The 25,826-nt window shown below is 43.2% G+C and overlaps 1 protein-coding gene across 2 annotated transcripts in view; it reads left to right on the top strand.

Moving 5' to 3' along the window:
* PCSK6 (proprotein convertase subtilisin/kexin type 6) overlaps positions 1-25,826 on the top strand; it is a 262,720-nt gene that overhangs the window by 193,250 nt on the left and 43,644 nt on the right. Inside the window, exon 11 of one of the 2 annotated variants that reach the window (XM_040414252.1) lies at positions 515-632. In XM_040414252.1, the coding sequence (XP_040270186.1) occupies positions 515-632 (118 nt within the window). The remainder of the gene's footprint in view (positions 1-514; positions 633-25,826) is intronic. The other variant, XM_040414253.1, reaches the window with a different exon arrangement.

The raw sequence follows: 25,826 nt of genomic DNA, 5'->3' as shown, positions 1-25,826 counted from the left end.
TTAGACAAGCATATTTATCATAAGTCAACTGTGAACCTATGTTCATGTTACACAAGTTTCAGCTGATAAAACATTAGAGCTTCCAAAGTGCTCAATGTGTGGCCTCTGAACAGGTCAGAGCGAGCTCAATCAGCTTCAGTTACTTAAAACCTAGAACACTGCACATTCCTTGGCCTGCTGCAGGTGTCTGGGATATTGGATAGCAGCAAGGTTTTAAGAGCACAATATCTCCCACAGTCATTGTATATACAGACCACATATTATTTTATATGTATGTAATTTATTCATCATTGCAAAATCCTAGTGTACAGTAGGTATAAAGAGGTATGTCCAATTTTGGAATCCATTCCAGGTTTTTGACAAAAACTGAATGACGTTCTCCTATTATCTACTGATATTTCGAAGCCTTGCTAAACGTGTCCTTTAATGTGCTATCTCCAGTTTTTTATTTTCCTTTTTTGAAATGTTTTATATAGTCAAGAAAAGGAAATTGTCAGACTTTTATTTTTTTCAGTCAGCCATCTTTATGGCTTTGGATTGGTGGATGCCGATGCGATGGTGGTTGAGGCGAAAAAGTGGAGGACTGTGCCACCTCAACATGTGTGCATTGGAGCATCAGACAAACGACCAAGGTTAGATTTTGGAAATATCTGTGTAGATGCAGTACAATAACATTTGTGTTATGATTTTTCATTGATTTTTAAACGTTTTTTTCAGCTAGGTTCTTTTTTTGGGGTCAGAAAGGGTTAAAAATAGAAAAGAAGCATGATGTACCTCCTCAGATTCCCCCGCTGCTACCACTCCAATTTTGCTCTTGACTCCTTTGCTCTGTGTTGCATTTAGTGGTCATGCATCTTAGCCAACGGTAAACATGCCTTTTATGGCATGTCATGTTAGGACCAGGTGGCCTGCATTTTTCTCCGGTTCCCCCCACTGAATACTCAGTCTGTAACTGTCATTTTTTCCTGAGGTCAGCTCCAGAGTGGGCAGAGACTAGCTGCTCTGCTGTCTCCCATACACAGCACACAGAGAAAATAATACTTTTCTCCCTGTATCTCTGTAGCACACACTCATAAACAGCAGCAAGTGTTTTTATTTCCACACTGCTAGGCTAAGGCTTCTGCCTAGCAGTGTTGACAGTGACGTCACCGGCACTGATGGGTGGGATTTAACGCTGCCCATGACCGGGCTCACTGCTAGGTGGAAGCCCAGAATTTTAAAAATATAAACAAACAAGCCCTTGCCCTGCACTATCCAGCGCAGGGCAAGGAAGAGCACGGAACGTCACCGGATCTAGATAAAAAGCCTTTGCCCTGTGTGATTTAGCACAGGGCAGAGGAGAGCATCAGAGCATGAAATGCTCGTATCAGGGGGGCTGCCTGGGTGAAAATTGGGAGTATGTCCGGATTCAGCTCTGAACCTGGACAATCCCTTTGTGCACCAACAAGAAAAAACATCTTTTATCTCCAATCTTACAACCTCAATCAAACCCCAGTATGAACTAGAACACTTGGTGTCTTTGAATATTGTATTGTAGCTGCTAGACTACTTTTATGGAAATAGGTACTAGGGTTAATACTATGGGCATAATGGCCTCTGTTCTAGAGCCTGATCCTGATGAGTAATGGGATGGGACTTTAACCTCTGCACCAAGTATGATTGTAGTGAAAGAAAGAATTAATAGGTTTTGTGTGTGTGTCTGACATTTCCAGCTCCCTTGGTCAAAAGTTAGTGTCTGCAGATAGTGCTGTTTTTGGGAGCTCTGTAGATCAGGTTGTACTATGAAATGCTTGAAGATCTCATGAGAGTTCACTAAAATATTTACATTCAATCGGTGTAATTTTGTCAGTCCCGGCTGTGAGCCTCCAGGGAAAGTTGTGAAAGCCGCATTCATACTATGCCATCTAGTATCTGTGTTCAGATACCGCTGACACTGATGGGTTAACACAATATTATTTTCTTACTCTGGGTCGTATATTGCAGATCTTCCCTTCTCCCTCCTAGGGTTTCCCTTGTCATCACTTTTCTTCTGCCTAATGTTGTTTCTGCGTATTGATGCTCTATAAACCAGATTTGGAGCCAGCTGTAATATTGTTAGTTATATTTACAATCGTTCATCCGTATCCAGAAAACACCGTCCTTTTTTTTTATTACATTTTGGCAGTGCTGAAGAAATAGCGTTTGGTGGGAATAAATTCCATGTTTAGTCATACATCATAAAAGCAAATCTGTATATATCTTAAATAAGAAAAAACATTAATACAGTGTAAAGGTGGCATTCAGACCTTTTGTATGCGGTCTGTGACGCACATTAGTGATTTTCATGAGTGAAATTTCCTTTTGCTCTACAGGTCAACATCCTTAAAGGACTATTCCCATTTGCGACATTGATAAATGTCCGATAGATGTGGATGCCACTTCGGGATCCACTCCTATTTTCAGAATGGGCCCCTGAAATTATGGGAAAGTCCACTCTCCACTTGCTGAGCTTTTTTCAGAAGTCTTAGTGGTGAATTGAAGGGTGGCTGTGCTATGGGACTGCCAAAAATAGCGGAGTGTGCTCAGCTTCTTTCGGAAGTCCTATTGCAATTAATGGAGTGCACATTGGGCATGTACGGTTTGCTCTCTATTCACTTCGGGACCCTGTTCTTGAGATGGAAGTGGGTCCCAGAGGTGGAGCCCGAACTTCTGCCATAGCCTAACAATATGCCATAAATGATGCAGATGGGACAATCCCTTTTAAAGGGATTCTGTCAGCAGTTTTGACAAAGATAAACTGCTGACAGCACTAGAGCCCATTGAGAGAAGTACAAGCCTACCTTTTGTGGAGTTTTTATCATCAGGACTAATGTGAATATTAACTTTTGTTCTGCTCCTGCAAATGCCCCGGCCGTCAGAGCTTCATTGTGAAGAGCTCTCTGCATTGAGCTACTTCACAACCCATCCTCTCCTGGAGTGAAAGCTTTAGTGGTCTTCTATTTGGCTGCTAAGATGTAACTCTGAGCAGTGAGACTATGGAACTCTCTGCCTGAGGAGGTGGTGATGGTGAGTACAATAAAGGAATTCAAGAGGGGCCTGGATGTATTTCTGGAGTGTAATAATATTACAGGCTATGGCTACTAGAGAGGGGTCGTCGATCCAGGGAGTTATTCTGATTGGAGTCGGGAAGGAATTTTTTATTCCCCTAAAGCAGGGGTGTCAAACTCAAATTCATCGGGGGCCGCATCAGCAGTTTGGTCACCCTCAAAGGGCCGGAAAACTTAGTTACTTGGCTTGGCCCTTGGGGATCTCGGACGCCACTTCCACACTTTGGCCGGGGGCTCGGTGGAGCTGATGAGGTGTTTTATCCTAATGAGAAAGATTTCATAATAAGTATTTGGAGATAATAGCAGCCCCCAGTAATAACAGCCGCCAGTAATAACAGCCCCCCCTTTGCCAGTAATAACAAACAGCCCCCCCTTTGCCAGTAATAACAAACAGCCCCCCCTTTGCCAGTAATAACAAACAGCCCCCCCTTTGCCAGTAATAACAAACAGCCCCCCCTTTGCCAGTAATAACAAACAGCCCCCCCTTTGCCAGTAATAACAAACAGCCCCCCCTTTGCCAGAAATAACAAACAGCCCCCCCTTTGCCAGTAATAACAAACAGCCCCCCCTTTGCCAGTAATAACAAACAGCCCCCCCTTTGCCAGTAATAACAAACAGCCCCCCCTTTGCCAGTAATAACAAACAGCCCCCCCTTTGCCAGTAATAACAAACAGCCCCCCCTTTGCCAGTAATAACAAACAGCCCCCCCTTTGCCAGTAATAACAAACAGCCCCCCTTTGCCAGTAATAACAAACAGCCCCCCCTTTGCCAGTAATAACAAACAGCCCCCCCCCTTTGCCAGTAATAACAAACAGCCCCCCCCTTTGCCAGTAATAACAAACAGCCCCCCCCCTTTGCCAGTAATAACAAACAGCCCCCCCCCTTTGCCAGTAATAACAAACAGCCCCCCCCCCTTGCCAGTAATAACAAACAGCCCCCCCCCTTTGCCAGTAATAACAAACAGCCCCCCCCCCTTTGCCAGTAATAACAAACAGCCCCCCCCCCCTTTGCCAGTAATAACAAACAGCCCCCCCCCTTTGCCAGTAATAACAAACAGCCCCCCCCCTTTGCCAGTAATAACAAACAGCCCCCCCCTTTGCCAGTAATAACAAACAGCCCCCCCCCCTTTGCCAGTAATAACAAACAGCCCCCCCCCTTTGCCAGTAATAACAAACAGCCCCCCCCCCTTTGCCAGTAATAACAAACAGCCCCCCCCCTTTGCCAGTAATAACAAACAGCCCCCCCCCCCTTGCCAGTAATAACAAACAGCCCCCCCCCCCCTTTGCCAGTAATAGTATTGTACATAATAAAAATAATTTAAAAAAAACACATACTTACCTCCATGTCAGTGATGCGATGCAGGCCTCTTCTGGCCTGTGTCCCACGCTGTATGGCTCAGGCAGCGCGATGACGTCATCGCACCGCCTGCGCCGGCCTCTGATAGGCTGCAGGCACTAGGCCGTCAGCCTATCAGAGGAAGGGAAAGGGACACGCCTCTCCCTCCCCTACCGCAGCACAGGCAGGCATCTGTATCGCTGTCCTGAGGACAGCGATACAGATGCCTGGAGATGAGCGCTTCCACAATGGAAGCGCTCATCTCCCTGTGCCCAGCCGCCGCCGCCAGCTCGCAAGCCTGCCGCATATCGGTGGCGGCGGCTGCGCGGGCCACATGACTAGGTCGGCCCGCGGGCCTTGTGTTTTGACACCCGTGCCCTAAAGTGAGGAAAATTGGCTTCTACCTCACAGGGTTTTTTTTGTCTTCCTCTGGAACAACTTGTAGGATAACAGGCCGAACTGGATGGACAAATGTCTTTTTTTTTCGGCCTTATGTACTATGTTACTATAAGATAGAGGTGAGAAAGCAATATACATTATATGAATATACAGCTTCTTCACAGCTTCCTTTTCCTGCCCTCCATAGGCACTAAGCAAATGTGGCCAGTAATGTTTGTGTGTGTGTGTATACACTGACGAGCAAAAGGGTAACCATGTTTTGAAATTTCAGGCTCCATATCTCACTATCCACTACAGTTTTTGGAACGCGAGACTACCAGCATTTTATAGACAATCATCTTGGCTACCTCATACATAAATTGGACTTGCAGCTATTTAGCATATGATTAGTTATGCAGATTCCTGGCATGTAACTGCATTTTTACAGTTTTGCTCCGGTTGGTGGAACAATCTTTTTGTATACCACTTGTGTGAAGTTGAAAAAGCTGTATTACTACTTGTGAGTCAACGAGAATGCACCAACATTGAGAAGGTGTAGAAGACACCTTGGAACAGAATAATAAAAATGACAATTTTAGAATTTTAGCAGCAAAACGGTAACAATGCAGTTACAGGACAATCTGCATATCTAATAATATGCTAAATAGCTGCAAGTCCAATTTATGTTTCAGATAGCCAAGATGATTACGCATATTACAAAAGTAAGAATTGTGCAGTAAGGGGCGCATCAATAAACATAAAAATAGCAGAGTTTGATTCTGCTGACATTAGCACATCGCTAATGTCGGACAGTTTAAGAGGGTTAATTCTGGTGACACAAACCCTTTTAATTGTTCTACTGCTAACATCTTGGTGCCAGATGCCACAAGATTACTTCAAAGGTCTTGCGGAGTCAGTGTCTCAATGGGTCAGGGCTGTTGTCATTGTAAAAGGGGACTTAATATTAGGTTTTAATGTTATGACTAATTGGGGTACATGTTTGTAGAACAGTCTTTTAACAAATGAAGGGGTTAAATGGGGAGTTTATAGTCAAAGCTTGAGTAATTGCTATATGCGCTAAATTTAATTGGGATACTAAATATTCATGTTGTGTTCATTGATTTCCTAGATCGTGTGTTGATATGCAGAAATACCTACTGGCTGTGTGAAACTCTGCCCTGACATCTGGTTAGAAGTACTCTTAATTAGGAGGATAAATGTACTTGTTGAATAGATCATATCTACTGCTGATAAACTACTTTTATATATTGTGTATTCGGTTCCTTCTAGATAAAGTATGACAAGGATCTGTAACAAGTATGAAAGTTTGATTGGTGGGGTTCTGGTTAAGACCAGCAATCACTGAAACGTAGGGCAACACTCAACTAAGCACTGTGCTTGTTTGGCCTCAAATGGCTTTTTGTCCTGAAAGAAGTCAGGTTAGCGGTGTATGGCTGTAGACTGTCTACAAAGACAGCTAAAAAAGGCCCATCAGAGTTGACGGAGCAGAAATATACAGATGAAAGAACAAACATGAACAGCACCAATGCAAAATTAACTTAAAGTCCCTTACCTGTAATCTGGATAATGTGTACTTAGTGGTTGTGGATGGGGGACCTATAAGGGAAAGATTACTTACCTGTTTCCTGGCGCTGGCTCCCTACTCCTTATCCTCCAGGCCTGTGATACTCCACTGGACTCCCTCGATATCAAAATCAGGTTTTCAGCTTTCCTTGCCAAGCACCCTCCCCCCGTCCTTTTTCACAACCCCTTTAAAGGGTCACTGGATTTTGAGAAAACATTTGATATATCATATAGACATATGAAAATTTTTGATCATAGGGGATGGGGTCTCAGCACTGAGACACCCATGGTTACTAGAATAGCATTCTTTCTCCTCCCTGTAGAGGACAGAATCGAGACTGGCTCAAGACTTTCTATTGAGTCCGTCTCTTTTCCTCTCCTGTGTCATAGTAGAAATTTTCTATAATTCCTAAACAAGGGCTCTAACCATGTTGTCGGCAATGCTCCAAATCTTAACATTTAGTCTAGGGGTAAAAGAATGAGAAGACATGACTCATGGTGGTATTTGAGCCTTCCTTCCACCTCTTCCAACTCCAAATGGCAGAAGTCTACTCTTTATTAGCAAAGCCCTAAGTGTCGCCCGTACAACCTAAAAATACAGTACAAATGGGCCAATAAGATTGTGACATGTGGTTTAGCAAAGAGTGACACATAGAACCTCATAGTATACATATGGCCGCAATTGGAGGAATTCCTTGTTTAGATACATGATGTCCCTTCTGTAGCCATCTAGCTTTTATCCAAATATTGCAACCAAGGTATATCCAAGATTTTAATTATGTTTAAAATAATTGTACTACATAATTTTCCTCCTCTTAAACTTAATTCCAAATCTTGGATCTCAACGTTTACCTCCCAGCTACATTTACCCTTCTGACAGGCAGGGCCGAACTATTCCCCAGGAAATACATCCTCCTTGATACGAGTTAGGCCTTATGCACATGACCGCTGTTCTGGTCTGCAACAGAGCCCCAGTTTTTGCGGCTCGGGTGCGGACTCTTTCCTTTCCATGGGGCTGTAAAAGATGCGGACAGCACTCTGTGTGCTGTCCGCATCCGTTGCTCCGTTACGTAGCTCCGCAAAAAAAATATAACATGTCCTATTCTTGTCTGTTTTGAGGACAAGAATAGGCATTTCTACAATGGGCCGCCTTTTCCGTTCCTCAAATTGGGGAAGGCACACGGGCGGCTTCCGTATTTAGTGGCTCTGCAATTTGCAGACTGCAAAAAAGTTCCCATTTATAAAACATCACCATAATGTAACCCTTTACATTCTACACACCCCATTATTGTTTACTAAAAGAATCTTATCTGAGCTTCCCTGATATGAGGTTGTTGAAATATTTATATCTTAGAATACTGATTTACATATGTTTCTTTTGTATGTTACCCATATAAATTGCTGATTTGTATACAACCATAAAACAGATACACATGGAACAAATATTAATCCCACTAACATCACATAAAAGACACAGCGAAAAATCCCCAAACCATTAACACCGTTGAACCTATTGTATAATATTACTAATTAATACCTTCAAGTCTTAAAACCTCCTGATCATCTTTGAAGTTATCTTTATCAAAATCATGTTGTAATTGCATCAGGCCCAATGATTCTATATAATGACAGCAAGCAGAACTTGGCACACGTATCCCTGATCCAGTACAAATAACCCCTCAATTTCCCATGGGCCTATGATACCACTAGAACAGTTGACTTCCTCCCCAGGGTCTGGGATTCCTCCACTCTTGGTACAGGATTCGTTATCCTCATCTAGAAAATTCTATGCCCACTTCTAATTTGGATCATCTATATTTTAAACTCAAGTTTTCTTGAATTTAAGGAAGTTAACATCCATTGCCTAGGTCTCTCATGTCTATAACCTGCCATGAGTCACCTTCTTGAGATGCCACTCTCCAAAAAGCCTTGACCCACCTACTATTGGCATAGAAACTGGTATTCACTGGTATTTACTTATTCACATTGTATAGTATAAAATTTCAGCAATATGGTGTCATTAGCTCGTCCTCAGTAACGGTAATATAAAACATAAAATTGGAAACATTTGAACAATTTGCACATATCAAACAAATTCATGATTTTTACAGTTGCCATAGTGATCAATAAATGTATTGTCCCAGTTCTTTAAAACATCTTAAGTCCAGTAAATTGCACAATGACAGAAGCTGAAGACTTTCATGGAGGTTCACTTGAGTCAGAGAGAGATTCGTAATGACTGTCCAGGTAAGATAAGATGGCATCTAAATGGAGAGCTCCAGGCTGCTGCATCCATGCGCGCTGCCATCTCATACAATCAAGTTTTGCCTTCAAGTTTCACTGATATTGTAGTAGTTAGCTGCACCTGGAAGTCACCATCAAATCTGGAATTCAGACTTTCCTTCATGTCTCTTTACACATGCTTAATCACCAGGTTTGATGTAATGGTAAAGCCACTGAATTCAGATCTGGAAGGGAATTACTTGGTTATGTACAGCAGTTAGTTGGTTTTGTAGGATTCTCATATAGATGTCACACTGGTGGCCTGTCTCCACTGTTCCTCTCTAAAAAGAGCTCTAATTCTGCTTGTCTGCCTTATACTACCTTCTGGACTGTATTACAGATCTGAACAAACTGCCCAAGACCACAACCTGTTTCCTGTACAAAGTATAGCTTGCTTCCTTGATCCTCACTTTGGTGTCTGTGATCCTCATGGGTCAGAAGCCAGACCATAAAAGTAGGTATTAAGTTCCAAATGCAGTATCTGAGCCCAAGATAATATAACCCTAAGCTTAGCCATAATTCCTAGAAGCTTAGCCCAAGGATATCTTATAGGATGACAAGACTGTTCTTCTGAGATGTGATCCTTTAATGAATACAAAACTATCAGTACAAGGTCTTTTCCCCTCTGCCTTGACTTTTTTGTTACCATTTATCCTTCCATCTTTCTACTATACCGAATGTTTCCATAGTGTCTTGTATTACTTCAGTGAAGTGAGTTCCCCCTATTGCTCAACAATCTTAGCGTACTTTCACACTAGCGGCAGGACGGATCCGACAGGCTGTTCACCCTGTCGGATCTGTCCTGCCGCTATTTCGCCATGCCGCCGCTGTAGCCTTTGCTGTTGCTTTTGCTACAAGCCAGATCTCCGAATATCCTGCAAAGAGATCAGCATGGACAAGGACATATTCACACTGTCCCATCTTTGTGGATTGGCTATATTCAGTTACCAATCTCTGAAATTGGTAAGATTTGGGCATATGCTTTCCTGGAACTCCCATAGCTTTCTCACTATTACAGGCAGATGTTGTTCAGCCTTGCACTAACCTGGTGGTAGCATTGTGGAACCTAGGAGCCATCCACCACTGAACCCAAATAACACATTCTCTTTATTGATTGGCCCGTGCTCTAAATCCATCCTCTTTGGGTAGTGTGCCCTCTGAAGGCAGAATTTCTTACCAACCCTTCAGAGTCCATTCTCACTCCTCACTGTTCCTTTTTCCTTCCATTTTTCCCTTCAGTCTCTGTCGCCTGTATCTGGTAAAGACTCAAGCTTTGGAGTCTACTGGCCTAAATGACATGGACCTCTACTTACAGTAGAGTTCAGGTAACTGCATAGTGTGAGCTTGTACTTTAATGACTTCTACCTCATCATGTGACATCAGGGCATCAAACACCCCTCACACACTCAGCATTCTTGATGGGTTTACCCATGACTCCAACAAAATATCTGCTTCTCCAGATTACACCATAATAATAGGTGATACTGAAAGCATACATAGAATCTATATAAATGTTAACAGCCTTACCCTCAGCAATCTTACAAACCTCAGTGAGTGTCTTCAGCTCTGCCTCCTGCACGGACATTGTTGGAGGGAGTGGTTCTTCTTGACATCAGTTTTGGTAGTGACAGTACATCCTGCCCAAGATGATCCATCTTTGAAAACCTGGAACCATCTACAGGAAACTTAGTCTGGGTTATTAATTGGAAAGGTTGCATTCCCCCTATAGAAGGTTTGCCTCTTCTCTCTTTACAGTTTCCAATTTCTATGTGCTAACAATTCTACAACCAGCAGCACCACATGTCCATGCCTCAACCTTCATGTGACATTTTTCCTCTGTCATCTTGAAGATTATTCACTAGAGATGTGCAAATTTTAAAAAAATTCAATTCGGCCGGTTCGCCAAATTTATCAAAAAAATGTGGTTCGATCAGAATTTATTTGCAGTAAATAGTGTTAAAACTGCTATTTCCTGGCTACAGAGAGCCTTTATAGTGGTGTAGAACACTGTGCCTTGCAATAACAAGCATAGGGAGTCTGCTGTGGTAGTGAAACAATACTGTGAGTCAGTATGACATGCAGATGACAGGCGTCGCTCTTAGAATCACTGGACACTTCACTTATTAGGGCAGTCACGGGGCCAAAACTGACCAAATAACTCAAGTATGAACTCGGCCTTACAGGTCGATGTTAGCGCCAAGAAGAAGCGCACTCCTTTTACAGAGTCATCAGCTGATTTCACATAGATGTCTACAGAGCCTGTTCTATTAAACGCTTATACAAGTAGAGCTGCCCCGACACAGTGGAGAGGGTGTCAGCAGTAAGTTTGTGTTGACGTCACTGATTATTTTGCCTTTCCTCTGATCCGTGGTCAGTAATCCATCAGTATTGCTAATGCCAAAAAAAAAACAGGAGTGGATCCAAAACAGAGATGACACGTGAATGGAAGATTTGTATGTCTTCTGTGTTTTGTACGCACTCCTGCTTTTGGCTACCAAATCACAAGCCAATTCTGATGGGACCATACTGGCCTTACAGCTGCTACACAGACAGAATCCGTTGTGCGTCTCATTTTTCCTTCCTTCTGACAGTTTAGAAGAAGGGTCAAATAAATAATATCAGCCAAGCCGAAAGGCAAAATAGTGGCCCAGTCATGAAGTGGGGAGGGTGGGAACAGCATAAGTCCACAGAGTGGCCCAATGGCATTGTGGTCTCCTCATGCTGCTTCCACCTCACCACTATGTGGCACAATGACAGTGTGGAGGTGACGGCAGCATCAGGAGACCACAGAGTGACGCAGTGACAGAATGGGGAGGTGGGTGGGAATACGAGTACCAGCTGAAGATGGTGGGTGAAAGGAGCATTTGGCATCAGATGTGTGGCATCAGGTGGGTGGCAGCATCAGAATAGTAGCTGAGGCAGGTAGCTGGAAGAAACCGGTCTCTTTTGTGAAAGTGTTGGTGTGGCACCATGGATGATCTAGTCTGCATCAGGCATTGGTGGGTGGAAATCCTGGCTGATCCATGCCTGATTCATCTTTACAAAGGTCAGTCTCTCCACATGCTGGGTGGACCGGCGAGTTCTTCTTTGGGTAACTATGGGCCCCTCCACACTAAACACCCGATGTGATGCCACACTACTGGCTGAGCAGGACAGCTTTTCCAGGGTAAACTCTGCAAGTTGCGGCCACAAATCCAGTTTGGCTGCCCAATAGTCCAGCGGATCTTCAATGTATGCACTTCAGCCACTTGTACACCGCAAAGTTTTTTTTCTCGCCATTTTTAGGATGTCATGCAGATGGGTGGAAGACTTCAGGAACCGCTTGACAACCAGATTGAACACGTGTGCGATGCAGGGCACGTGGCTCAGCCCTCCTTGACGCACTGCTGACACCATGTTCTTCCCGTTGTCAGTCACCATGGTTCCGATTTTGAGTTGTTGCGGAGAAAGCCAGGATTCGATTTCTTGATGAAAGACACGGAGCAGTTCCTCCCCTGTGTGACTCAGTTTGCCCAGGCAAACAAGGTGCAGAACAGCGAGACACCGCTGTGCCCTGCACATGTGGTATGCTGGAGGGGCACTGTGAATTGTCCCTGCAGTGGACGCTGAGGACACGGTGGAGGATGAGAAGGCAGAGGCGGACATTGTCTCAGGACCAACGGCGTGACCACGTGGAGGCGGAAGCGGCGTCACCTGGCCAAGTTGCTGATGTGGCTGTGCAGGAACCACATTCACCCAGTGGGCCGTAATGTCCCTGACCGTAGTTACAGCTCCACACGTCGGTGCTGCCATGCATTTTGGCAGACACTGACAGGCTTAAGGATGGCCCACCTTCTGTTCTACATGTGTATGCAGGGCTGGTACTGCCTTTATGGCAAATAAATAACGGCTTGGGACTCTCCACCTCGGCTCGGCACAAGCCATCAGTTCGCTGAAAGGTGCAGAGTCCACCACTTGGAATTTGAGGGACTGCAGCACCAGCAACTTGGACAGAAGCACATTCAGCTTCTGTGCTGTTGAATGAGTGCACGCATACTGTTGTCTCTTGGCAATCACTTCGGTGATCGATTGCTGACGGAATGACTGACTAGGAGGAGCAGGAGCATCAGGACTGGCAGATGATGGGAAGGACAGACTGCTCCCTTTGACTGAGGTGTTGGAGCCTTGACTGCCTAAAACTGGGTGCATGCCACTGGGTGATGCAGCGGTTGCGTCAGCGGGCTGGACCACCACATCGGAGCCACTGTTCTCCCAGGCCACTTTATAGTGACGCTGCATATGTTGACGCAGGGCCGTAGGCTCCTGCAATGCGGGTGGTCTACCCTGGGCACGTTTGGCTACCGACCTCCCACTGCTGCCACCCTGCTGACTTCCAGCCACGCTAGCGACTTGCTGGCTTCGCCGCTGCCTCATGGGCAAGCTGCCACCCTCTTCTCCCGATGATGAAGCCCCTAATTCACCTGGCTCCCAAGTGCGGGCAGCTACATCATCATCTAGTACTGTCTGCATGTCACTGTCCTGACTACTTGCCCGCCTAGCGGGGGAAGCGGCGGATGTCTCCTCCACATCTTGGCTGGCCAGTAGCTGCTTACTGTCCTTGCTGTTTAGTGGGGCTGAGGCTATTTATAGGGTTGTGACATCACAGGGCTGGCTGCTGATTGACTGCATGCATGGCATTATGGGTGATCCTGCGTTCCCAGAGTTCCTTGCTCCATGTTATCACACGTGCAGCAGCCATTTCAGGAAAAAATGTGATTCATTACCACGAAGCGTGAGGAAATTCGGATTTGGTGCATCTCTATTATTCACCACTCATTCCCCAGCTTCTTTATTCCTTTTCCCCTCACTCTCTTTCAGTGTTCCTGCCCCATCCTACATCCTACACAGTTCACTAAGCTTGGATGGGATTGGTTCCACAGACTATTTTTTTTTTTTTTTTTGATCCAATTATATCCATGGTCAATTGGTCTTGATTCAAGAGCTTATCAGTCTCCCGTGCATGTTTTCCAGACAAGACAGGACACACGGATGCCCACTTTCGGAAATAATCGCACAGCAGTTCTAGTATGCTCTGTCCCCAGAACAGGTCACACAGACAACGTATTTTTGGGAAGATCACCAAGCAATCCCAATTATTTGCCCTGTTCCAATAGGGAAAGACACAGCACAAAGCACTCCCTCGAAAAGTCACTATGTTCAAAACTTCGGAATAATACTGTACGATGATGGTTTTCCGTACAGTATTAGAATGTATGGGCTCCGATGAGCCAAAGTAAGTTCACCAAGTCGCGCGTGACTTCTTTGAATAACTTCAGTAATTTTTTTTAAGTGGAAAACCACTTTAAAACTTGAAACCGAACTCTGCTTCGGTTCAGACTTGCTTTTTAGTACTTACTTTGGCTCAGTATAGCCCATACATTCTAATACTGTACGGAGACAAATCTCCGTACAGTATTCCGAAGTTTTGAACAAATCGACTTCGGATGAAGCATCCGAATCTCGCTTCGCTACTCACTAATAGGCATTGTAAAATAACATGAAGTTGATGCATTTATTCTATTACCTGCATCTGCACTCATCATGCATCCCTAGCATACCATAGGATACACTGACCTTAACTTCACACACACTTCCTAATCCACATACAATTCCTTTGCATATACACTTACAGTATCACTATTCCTGAATGCACACTTCCTGGACTGTCATGGATTTCTTTTCTGGAACACATTTAAATGGTCACTAATTTTTGACGCAATTTTGCATAATTCCATAGTAAAAGAAATCCTGTAGTCCCATCAGCTAGGAATGTCCTCGTTTAAGGCTACTTTCACACTAGCGTTCTGCTGTCCGTTTGAAGGGGCTCACGAGCGGAGCAGAACGCTTCCGTCCAGCCCTGATGCAGTCTGAATGGATGCGGATCCGCTCAGACTGCATCAGTCTGGCGGCGTTCAGCCTCCGCTCCGCTCGCCTCCGCACGGCCAGGCGGACAGCTTAACGCTGCTTGCAGCGTTCGGGTGTCCGCCTGGCCGTGCGGAGGCGTGCGGATCCGTCCAGACTTACAATGTAAGTCAATGGGAACGGATCCGCTTGAAGATGACACCATATGGCTCAATCTTCAAGCGGATCCGTCCCCCATTGACTTTACATTGAAAGTCTGAACGGATCCGCTCAGGCTACTTTCGCACTTAGAAATTTTTCTAAGTTATTAATGCAGACGGATCCGTACTGAACGGAGCCTCCGTCTGCATTAATATGATCGGATCCGTTCAGAACGGATCCGATCAAGCGCAAGTGTGAAAGTAGCCTAACTCTCCCCGTCCCCTTACTAATTACTTTTCCAACATAGGAGCAGCTCCATAGGAGGGTCACATTACACATATCAATGTAAGTCTATGGAGAAGGGAGGAGGGAAGAATTGAGCAGGAGCACACACAGAACAGCAGCAGCCACATGGTCAGAGATGAAACAATGGCCAGAAAGTGTTATTCCTCATGTACGTACTGTATTACTGATTAATGCAAACTTCATATAAAGGCCAGTTACACCTTAAACAGTAAACCTGTTCCTCAATCAAAACTGCAATCATTTAGTACAATTTCTTATTCCATTTATGACCAAATTCCTGGATCTCCTCATCACAGCATATACAGTGGCAAGAAAAAGTATGTGAACCCTTTGGAATGATATTGATTTCTGCACAAATTGGTCATAAAATGTGATCTGATCTTCATCTAAGTCACAATAGACGATCGCAGTCAGCTTAAACTAATAAAACACAAAGAATTAAATTTTACCATGTTTTTATTGAACACACCATGTAAACATTAACAGTGCAGGTGGAAAAAGTATGTGAACCCCTAGACTAATGACATCTCCAAGAGCTAATTGGAGTGAGCTGTCAGCCAACTGGAGTCCAATCAATGAGATGAGATTGGAGGTGTTGGTTACAGCTGCCCTGCCCTATAAAAAACACACACCAGTTCTGGGTTTGCTTTTCATAAGAAGCATTGCCTAATGTGAATGATGCCTCGCACAAAAGAGCTCTCAGAAGACCTACGATTAAGAATTGTTGACTTGCATAAAGTATCTCCAAAAGCCTTGCTGTTCATCAGTCCATTGTAAGACAAATTGTCTATAAATGGAGAAAGTTCAGCACTGCTGCTACTCTCCCTAGGAGTGGCCATCCTGTAAAGATGACTGCAAGAGCACAGCGCAGACTGCTCAATGAGGTGAAGAAGAATCCTTGTGTCAGCTAAAGACTTACAAAAGTCTCTGGCATATGCTAACATCCCTGTTAGCGAATCTACGATACGTAAAACACTAAACAAGAATGGATTTCATGGGAGGATACCACACAGGAAGCCACTGCTGTCCAAAAAAAACATTGCTGCACGTTTACAGTTTGCACAAGAGCATCTGGATGTTCCACAGCAGTACTGGCAAAATATTCTGTGGACAGATGAAATCAAAGTTGAGTTATTTGGAACAAACACACAACACAATGTGTGAAGAAAAAGAGGCACAAGCACACCAAAATCAAAACCTCATGCTTTGCTGCATCAGCTCTGGAAGGATTGCCATCATCGAAGGAAAAATAAATTCCCAAGTTTATCAAGACATTTTGCAGGAGAACTTAAGGCCATCTGTCCACCAGCTGAAGCTCAACAGAAGATGGGTGTTGCAATAGGACAACGACCCAAAGCATAGAAGTAAATCAACAGCAGAATGGCTTAAACAGAAGAAAATACGCCTTCTGGGGTGGCCCAGTCAGTCCTGACCTCAACCCGATTGAGATGCTATGGCATGACCTCAAGAAAGCGATTCACACCAGACATCCCAAGAATATTGCTGAACTGAAACAGTTCTGTAAAGAGGAATGGTCAAGAATTACTCCTGACCATTGTGCACGTCTGATCTGCAACTACAGGAAACGTTTGGTTGAAGTTATTGCTGCCAAAGGAGGTTCAACCAGTTATTAAATCCAAGGGTTCACATACTTTTTCCACCTGCACTGTGAATGTTTCCATGGTGTGTTCAATAAAAACATGGTAACATTTAATTCTTTGTGTGTTATTAGTTTAAGCAGACTGTGATTGTCTATTGTTGTGACTTAGATGATCAGATCACATTTTATCACTAATTTGTGCAGAAATCCATATCATTCCAAAGGGTTCACATACTTTTTCTTGCAACTGTATTAGCAAACTATACAGTGGCCATCAAGTTATTACCTGACTATGGATTGAATCACACAGGGGACAGATAGTCTACCTCAGACCATCACAGCATGTAATCACATGTAACCATTACACATATAGGCAATGACACACATACACACAGCTTAAACACTCACATGTACACAGCATCAGAGACGAGCGTGACTTTGATCCCAAAGAGTCACAGAAAGACGATACCTGGAAATATGATATTAAGCAAGTAGGAAGGCCAAGTAAGAATAAATATCTTACCGCGGCTTTTATGCAAGTTGTTTAATGTCACCATTCCTCTGCAATCGTGGACAGCTATTGGAATCCTGGACGAGCCCCCAAAAACTGTCATGGTAGAATTTTGGTATGATCCCTAAACAAGGGCTCTAACCATGTTGTCTGCAATGCTCCAAATCTTAAAATTTTGTCTAGGGGTAAAAGAATGAGAAGACATGACTCATGGTGATATTTGAGTCTTCCTTCCACCTTTTCCAACTGTAAATAGCAGAAGACTCCTGCAGAAGCAAAGCCCTGGGTGTCACCCGTGCAACCTAAAAATACAAATGAGCCAATAGGAATGTGACGTGGTTTAGCAGAGAGTGACATATAGGTCCTCATAGTGTACATCTGGATGCAATTAGACAGGTAGGAAAATCAAAGTAGAGATTCCTTGTCTAGATACATGACGTCCCCTCTGTAGCCATCTAGCATTTATCCAATTATTGAAACCCAGGTATGTCCAAGATTTAATGGTTTAAAATAATCCTACTATATTACCTGCAATTAGAGAAAAATATGAACCAGTCCAGTCTCAAAATTTGCACATTTGTGCACTAATATAGTCTGTCTGTACAAACCATCTGAAGTCTCCTAGTCCAGCAGTGCTGTGGAAAGAGATTTTTCAAATTGTCCTGTTTCTCCCAGTGTATCAGCTCTGAAGGGGCACGTCGCACCAAGTATTACTTCGTCTTCATCTCCAGTGATCAATAGGTTCTCTGCACCCAGAACCCCAATGATTTAAAGGGAACCTGTCATGTGGATGTTTTATTATAATCTAACTAATTATATACAATCATTAACTACTAAAAAGTACCTTAGATGTATTCACTTACTGGTGTGACAGATGGTTACCTCATAATATACACACAAAGATGCCGCATGCTGCATGCTAATGAGCTGATTGGAGTCTAGCGTGATGTCATTGAGTCCAGCGTTTATTTAATTAACAGCTATAGACACTCCCCTGCCTACCTGCTGCTGATTCATATGGAAAATAAACTGTCAATCAGCAGCAGGTAGGTGGGAAGAGTCAGCAGCTCATAAATATTCATGACTCATAATTATCAGCTGGAGCTTTTCAGTACAAGATGTTGGCAGATTGACTGGGTCAATTAAAGAAAGGGACCCAGCATTGTGCTAAGAGAATCAGTCACTTATTTATGTTCCCCTTAGTTAGGACACCATAAAACTGGTGACGAGTTCCCTTTAAGTACTGTAATTGTAAATTGGCAACAAACGCATCACTCTAATGTGTAAGCTTTTGAAATGCTGTCCTTTTAAGTTGCTGATATATTATAATTATCAAATCTTCTTACATTAAAGGGGTTCTCCAGGAACTAAAAAAATAAAATTAATGAAAATATTAACTTTATTATATATTACCAAATACATTAGTTATAATGGCTTGTTTTCTCTGGGGAGCAGTCAAGTGAAATAAAATGGCCACCGTCCTATTAGTACACACACAACCTGTCCTAATTACACAGCAGGACAAGTTACTTCAACAAAACAGAGCTAAAGAGCTTATTTTCCTCTCCTACTTGTCAGGGATTATGATTCTGAATACAGTTTAATATGATCATCAGCTGTATCTCTGTTGGAATGGAGTTTGTGAGGAGACATGAAGTACAGAGCAGGTGAGGCTAATGAGCAGCAGTTCTTGTGTGCAGTCTCCATTACCAGATTCTGTCTTGTCCGTCCGTCCTCTCTGTACTTCATCTCCTCATGAACTCCATTCCCTGACAAGCAGAGCAGAGAAGCGGATAAGGCAGCTCTTTAGCTCAGTGTTCTGGAGTAACTTGTCCTCCTGTGTGATAGGATTTGTGTGTGCTAATAGGATGGCGGCCATTTTATTTCTCCTAATGATTGCTCCCTAGACAAAATGAGCCATTATATCTAATGAAAGGTATTTGGGAATATATTTATAATAAAGCAATATTTAGGTATTTTCATTTTCTAAATTCCTGGAGAACTCCTTTTTAAGGTTAATAAAATATGAATTTTGAAGAATATTTACTTCTAAACATAAAAGCATGACCAGTAAATACACTGCTCAAAAAAATAAAGGGAACACTTAAACAACACAATGTAACTCCAAGTCAATCACACTTCTGTGAAATCAAACTGTCCACTTAGGAAGCAACACTGAGTGACAATCAATTTCACATGCTGTTGTGCAAATGGGATAGACAACAGGTGGAAATTATAGGCAATTAGGATGACACCCCCAATAAAGGAGTGGTTCTGCAGGTGGTGGCTGGCTGATGTTTTGGTCACTTTTGAATGCTGGCGGTGCTTTCACTCTAGTGGTAGCATGAGACGGAGTCTACAACCCACACAAGTGGCTCAGGTAGTGCAGCTTATCCTGGATGGCACATCAATGCGAGCTGTGGCAAGAAGGTTTGCTGTGTCTGTCAGCGTAGTGTCCAGAGCATGGAGGCGCTACCAGGAGACAGGCCAGTACATCAGGAGACATGGAGGAGGCCGTAGGAGGGCAGCAACCCAGCAGCAGGACCGCTACCTCCGCCTTTGTGCAAGGAGGAACAGGAGGAGCACTGCCAGAGCCCTGCAAAATGACCTCCAGCAGGCCACAAATGTGCATGTGTCTGCTCAAACGGTCAGAAACAGACTCCATGAGGGTGATATGAGGGCCCGACGTCCACAGGTGGGGGTTGCGCTTACAGCCCAACACCGTGCAGGACGTTTGGCATTTGCCAGAGAACACCAAGATTGGCAAATTCGCCACTGGCGCCCTGTGCTCTTCACAGATGAAAGCAGGTTCACATTGAGCACGTGACAGATGTGACAGAGTCTGGAGACGCCGTGGAGAACGTTCTGCTGCCTGCAACATCCTCCAGCATGACCGGTTTGGCATTGGGTCAGTAATGGTGTGGGGTGGCATTTCTTTGGAGGGCCGCACAGCCCTCCATGTGCTCGCCAGAGGTAGCCTGACTGCCATTAGGTACCGAGAAGAGATCCTCAGACCCCTTGTGAGACCATATGCTGGTGCGGTGAGCCCTGGGTTACTCTTAATGCAAGACAATGCTAGACCTCATGTGGCTGGAGTGTGTCAGCAGTTCCTGCAAGACGAAGGCATTGATGCTATGGACTGGCCCGCCCGTTCCCCAGACCTGAATCCAATTGAGCACATCTGGGACATCATGTCTCGCTCTATCCACCAACGTCACGTTGCACCACAGACTGTCCAGGAGTTGGCAGATGCTTTAGTCCAGGTCTGGGAGGAGATCCCTCAGGAGACCGTCCGCCACCTCATCAGGAGCATGCACAGGCGTTGTAGGGAGGTCATACAGGCACGTGGAGGCCACACACACTACTGAGCCTCATTTTGACTTGTTTTAAGGACATTACATCAAAGTTGGATCAGCCTGTAGTGTGTTTTTCCACTTTAATTTTGAGTGTGACTCCAAATCCAGACCTCCATGGGTTAAAAATTTGATTTCCATTTTTTTATTTTTGTGTGATTTTGTTGTCAGCACATTCAACTATGTAAAGAACAAAGTATTTCAGAAGAATATTTAATTAATTCAGATCTAGGATGTGTTATTTTTGTGTTCCCTTTATTTTTTTGAGCAGTGTATAATTTGTCAAATTTTCCTTTTTATTTTGTATTTTTTTTTTTTAACATTAGATTTTTGTCAGTTTTGTTGGATAATCAACATATAGGTAGGTAAAAGTCACATTTTACAACATAAATCTGACACGCAGGTCAGAAAAGTACCTTCAAACATGGTACATCTTAGTATCAGTCATTAAAGGGATTCTGTCACCTCTTTGTACCCTATAGAGCTGCGGACATGCACGGCTAGATCGCCGCAAGCATGTCCGCAATATATCTGTCCCATAGCTCTGTGTGGTTTTATTGAGTGTAAAATATATATATATATATATATATATATATATATATATATATATAATGTCATTTAGCCTGGTAAAGAACCCAAGGGGCTGTACTAACCGTTCTGGAGCCCAGCCACGCCCCCCTGTGAAGGAGCCCAGCACCGCCTGTATCCACAAATCTCCTCCTTGCTTAGAAAGTCAGATCACCGTAATCTCGCGATGCGCAGTTCCTTCCCTGAGGCTGATGCTGACATATCCGCAACTCTATAGGGTAAAAAGAGGTGAACGAATCCCTTTAAATACGTACACTGCAAACAGTATCCCCTCAAGTACACTCCCGATTAAAATAACCATGATAACCTAAAAACATACAGGTAGGTTAACTGCCATCACCTGGAAGAGTGTGGGCAGAAGCACCTCTATACATTGTCCAGGGGAGCCACCTCTTAAACAGGGCAGTTCGGTGTTTAGTAGATTGTGCCACAGTAATTTCATATTGCATATGTAGATCCACCCTAGTGGTAACATCTCTGTGTAGGAGGGTCAGTGGACTTCCACCTCAGAGCTATGGACATTCTTGCGGCACTAAGGACATGTGCTACTGTCCATCTAAACTGGTCAGGTATGTCAAATAATCCTATATGTAGTAAAGCCAAAGCTGGATCTGGGGTTAGTTGGCCTTGGGTAATGTGGGAAAGTAGTTGAAAGATTTCCCTCCAGAAGAGAAGAATTATAGGGCATGACCACCAGGCATGCAATAGGGTGCCAATCCCAGAACACTGTTTCCAACACGAGTTTGAGTAACCAGGCATACAGTGAGCCAATCTATCTGGGGTTTGATGCAATCGTAATCGAACCTTTTTAAGTTGTTCAATATGGTTAACGCACAAAGAGGTACAAATGGACCACTAAAAGGCCCGTTTCCATTGCTCCGTTGTAAATGCGGCCTGAAGATCTTGCTCCCATTTGAGCATAAAAGGGAGTTTTTCCTCCCACTTTGGCTGATTTAATCAAGTTATATTGGGGAAAGGCCTTGAAGAGCTCATTCTGTGGTGTAAAAGGCAATACATTGTCTGGTCCAACCATTTGATAGAGCTAGTAGTTATGAAGTGTCTAATCTGTAGATATTGGTAAAAAAAAAGGGAGTGAGGAAGGTTAAATAAAGCTCTAAGTTTTTCAAAGGTCAAAAGTGATCCCCTCTCATAAAGTAGATGCAACTTTTATAATCCTCTATCTTCCCACCCCACCAGAAATAGACCTGGTATATGAGGTTCCAGGCCTCCTAATGGATAATGATTTAAAGGGTATAGTCATTTTCTTAGATGAAGCAAGGAATCCTTTCCAGATGTTAAGAGTGAGAGACTGTGGCCAAAGAGCATGGGATTTGCAGAGGGGGGAGATGCATAGCTTCTGCTAACGATCTGAGACGCTCCCCTAGTCAAAGCAGTCTCCATCTGAACCCATTTGTGTGACGAAGATGGTTTAAACCATTCTCTCATGGCCTCAAGAGTGGCCACCTTGTAATATACAAGATATTAGGTATACTTCTTTCTTAGGCCTCTTGCACACGACCGTATGGCTTTAGTTTTTTGCGGTCCGCAAAAAATACGGATGACGTCTGTGCATTCCATTTTTTGCGGAACGGATCAGCTGGCCCCTGATAGAACAGTACTATCCTTGTCCGTTATACGGACAATAATAGGACATGTTATATCTTTGAACGGAAAAAAGGAAATACGGAAACGGAAGGCATATGGAGTACCTTCCATTTATTTTATTTTTTTGCGGATCCATTGAAATTAATGGTTCCGTATATGGTCCGTATACGGAACGCAAAAAAGGAACGTAAACGGGGGGAAAAAAAACGTTCATGTGCAAGAGGCCTTAGATGGAGGCATGAGTGTAACATTTTTTGGGCTACCCTAGGGTGTTTATCCCCCCAAAGAAATTGCACCAAAAGATTCTGCATTTCAGTAAGCAAAGGCTTTCCAACTGGAAGGGTTATACATTAAAGTATATATAATTTTGCATATGGATGCGAGCCACCCAAGAAAGCTCTAGGTGGGAGAAGCTGCCAAGTTCAGGTTTAACCCTTTCAGTACCGAGCCACTTTTTACCTTAAATCCCAGGCCGATTTTTGCAAATCTGACATGTCACTTTGTGGTAATAACTAGAGATGAGCGAATCGACTTCGGATGAAACATCCGAAGTCTATTCACATAAAACTTCGTTCTAATACTGTACGGAGCAGGAGCTCCGTATAGTATTAGAATAGATTGGCTCCGATGAGCCGAAGTTATTACTTCGCGAAGTTTTGCGTGACTTCGCATAATAACTTCAGAAATTAATTTATACTGTAAAAAAACATTTTCCGAACCCTGGTTCGGTTCCAAGTGGTAACTTTCTGAATTTCTGAAGTTGTTATGCAAAGTCTCGCAAGACTTCGCGAAGTAATAACTTTGGCTCATCAGAGCCAATAAATTCTAATACTGTACGGAGCTCCTGCTCCGTACAGTATTAGAACAAAGTTTTATGTAAATCGACTTCGGATGTTTCATCCGAAGTCGATTCACTCATCGCTAGTAATAACTTTGGAACGCTTTTACTTATCCAAGCCATTCTGAGATTTTCTCGTGACACATTGTGCTTCATGACAGTGGTAAATTTGAGTCTATTATATTTCACCTTCATTTAAAAAATAATCCAAAAATTTTAAAAAATTTGCAATTTTCTAAATTTACATTTTTCTACTTTTAAAACATAGTAATTCCTCATAAAATAGTTATCAATCAACATTTCAAATATGTTTGCTTTATGTTGGCCTCATTTTGTAAATGTAATTTTTTTTTTTTTTTAAGGACATTTTAGAAGGCTTAGAAGTTTAGAAGCAATTTTTCAAATTTTCAACAAAATTTCCAAAACCATTTTTAAGCACCAATTCAGTTATAAAGTCATTTTGAGGGGCTTACATAATGGAAACCACCCATAAATGACCCCATTTTAGAAACTACACCCCTCAAATTATTCAAAACTGTTACAAACTTTAACCCTTGAGGTGTTCCACAATAATTAAAGAAAAATGCAAGTGAAATTTAAAAATTTTAACTTTTTTGGTAGATTTTTTTTTGTTACATTTTTTTCTTGCAACACAGCAAAATGAACCTCAATATACATTACTCTGATTCTGCAGTTTACAGAAATATCCCATATGAGGCGGTAAACTGCCCTATCGGCACGTGGCAGTGGTCAGAAGGAAAGGAGTGCCATATGGATTTTGCAGCGCAGATTTTAAAGTTTGGTTTATGGGTGCCATTGTTTTTTTTTTTTTTTTTTTTTAAGTGATTGTCTTTTGCGGGATGAGACTTTTTGATCTCTTGGTATTACACTTTTTGTGAGGGAAGGTGAAAAAAAATGGCTGTTTTGGCATAGTTTAAAAAAAATAAATCAAATTCTACAGCATTCACCTGAGGGGGCATATAATGTGATATTTTTATAGAGCAAGTTGTTACGGATGTGGCAATACCTAAAATGTCAAATTTTTATTTTAAAGTTTTACACAGTGAACGCCTTTTTGAACAGAATAAAATCTTGTTTTTGTGTTGCCATTTTCTGAGAGCCATATTTTTATTTTCTTTTTTGGCCGATTGTCTTAGGTAGGGCCTCAGGTCTTGCGGGATGAGATGACTGTTACGATTTTGGGTTAAATATGCCATTATGAATACGTGGTATTACACTTTTTTTTACGGCGTTCACCTGACTGGGTGGATCATGTGATATTTTTATAGAGCCGGTTGATACGAATGCAGCGATACCTAATGTGTCTACTTTTCTCTTTTTCCCTTTTTTTTTATTTAAACATTTTTGGGAAAAGGACCTTTTTTTTTTTACTTGAAACTTTACATTTTTTTGTAAAACTTTTATTTATTTTTTTTTACTTTATTTTTTGTCCCACTTTGGGACTTCAACTTTTGGGGGTCTGATCCCCTTTACAATGCATTATAATACTTATTGTAATGCACTGGCTGTAAGTGTATTACACACTGTAATACACTTACAGCCTGCTTCCTGTCAGATTCAGGGGGCTGGATCTCACAGGCTGACACGGATGGCAGCCACGATGCCTAAGGAAGGCATCGGGTCCCCGTCACAAAAACGCGGGGACCCGATGGACACCCGGCAGGATACCACACATGCCATGGTCAGCGCTGACTGTGGCAGTGCAAGGGTTAATGCGCCGGCATCAGTGTTTTCAACGATGCCGGCGCATACAGCAGGGGTCCAGCTATCAATCACTGCCGGACCCCTGTTAAGGATGCTGAGCAAGAGCCGGATGTTGTGAGACACCACTTCTGCAACAGGAAAACATAATGTGATGCCTAAATAAGGAATACTGTCTTAAGACCACACAAACTGGTACTTGGTGGACAGGTGTTGGATAGAGGATGAGTCTAATAGTATTGTAAGCACCGGAGACTTGGAGGAGTTGAGCTTCTGATAGGACACTTGGGAAAAATGAGTAAGGGCAGGGAAGGAGGTATCGGACTTCGTGCAGGTGACAATGATATCATCTGCGTGCAAGCCTATAGTGTGACTAGTGTCTCCCACCTGAATCCTGGTAATAGGGTGAGATCTTATAGCTTCTGCCAGAGGCTCCATTACCAGAGCAAAGATGACCGGTGATAGAGGGCAACCCTGTCTCGTCCCATTTAGCTGTTTCTTGGGACAGGGGAGCAGTCATTATTCCCTCCATTAACACTTTTACAAGGGTTGTCAACTAGCTTTCCCAAGCTTTCTACCTAGCAGTGCATTGGAG

This window comes from Bufo bufo, chromosome 1 (genome assembly GCF_905171765.1).
Source record: "Bufo bufo chromosome 1, aBufBuf1.1, whole genome shotgun sequence".
Classification (NCBI taxonomy): domain Eukaryota; kingdom Metazoa; phylum Chordata; class Amphibia; order Anura; family Bufonidae; genus Bufo; species Bufo bufo.
Note: the sequence above shows the minus strand (reverse complement) of the source record. Positions and strands in the feature narration are given on the sequence as shown.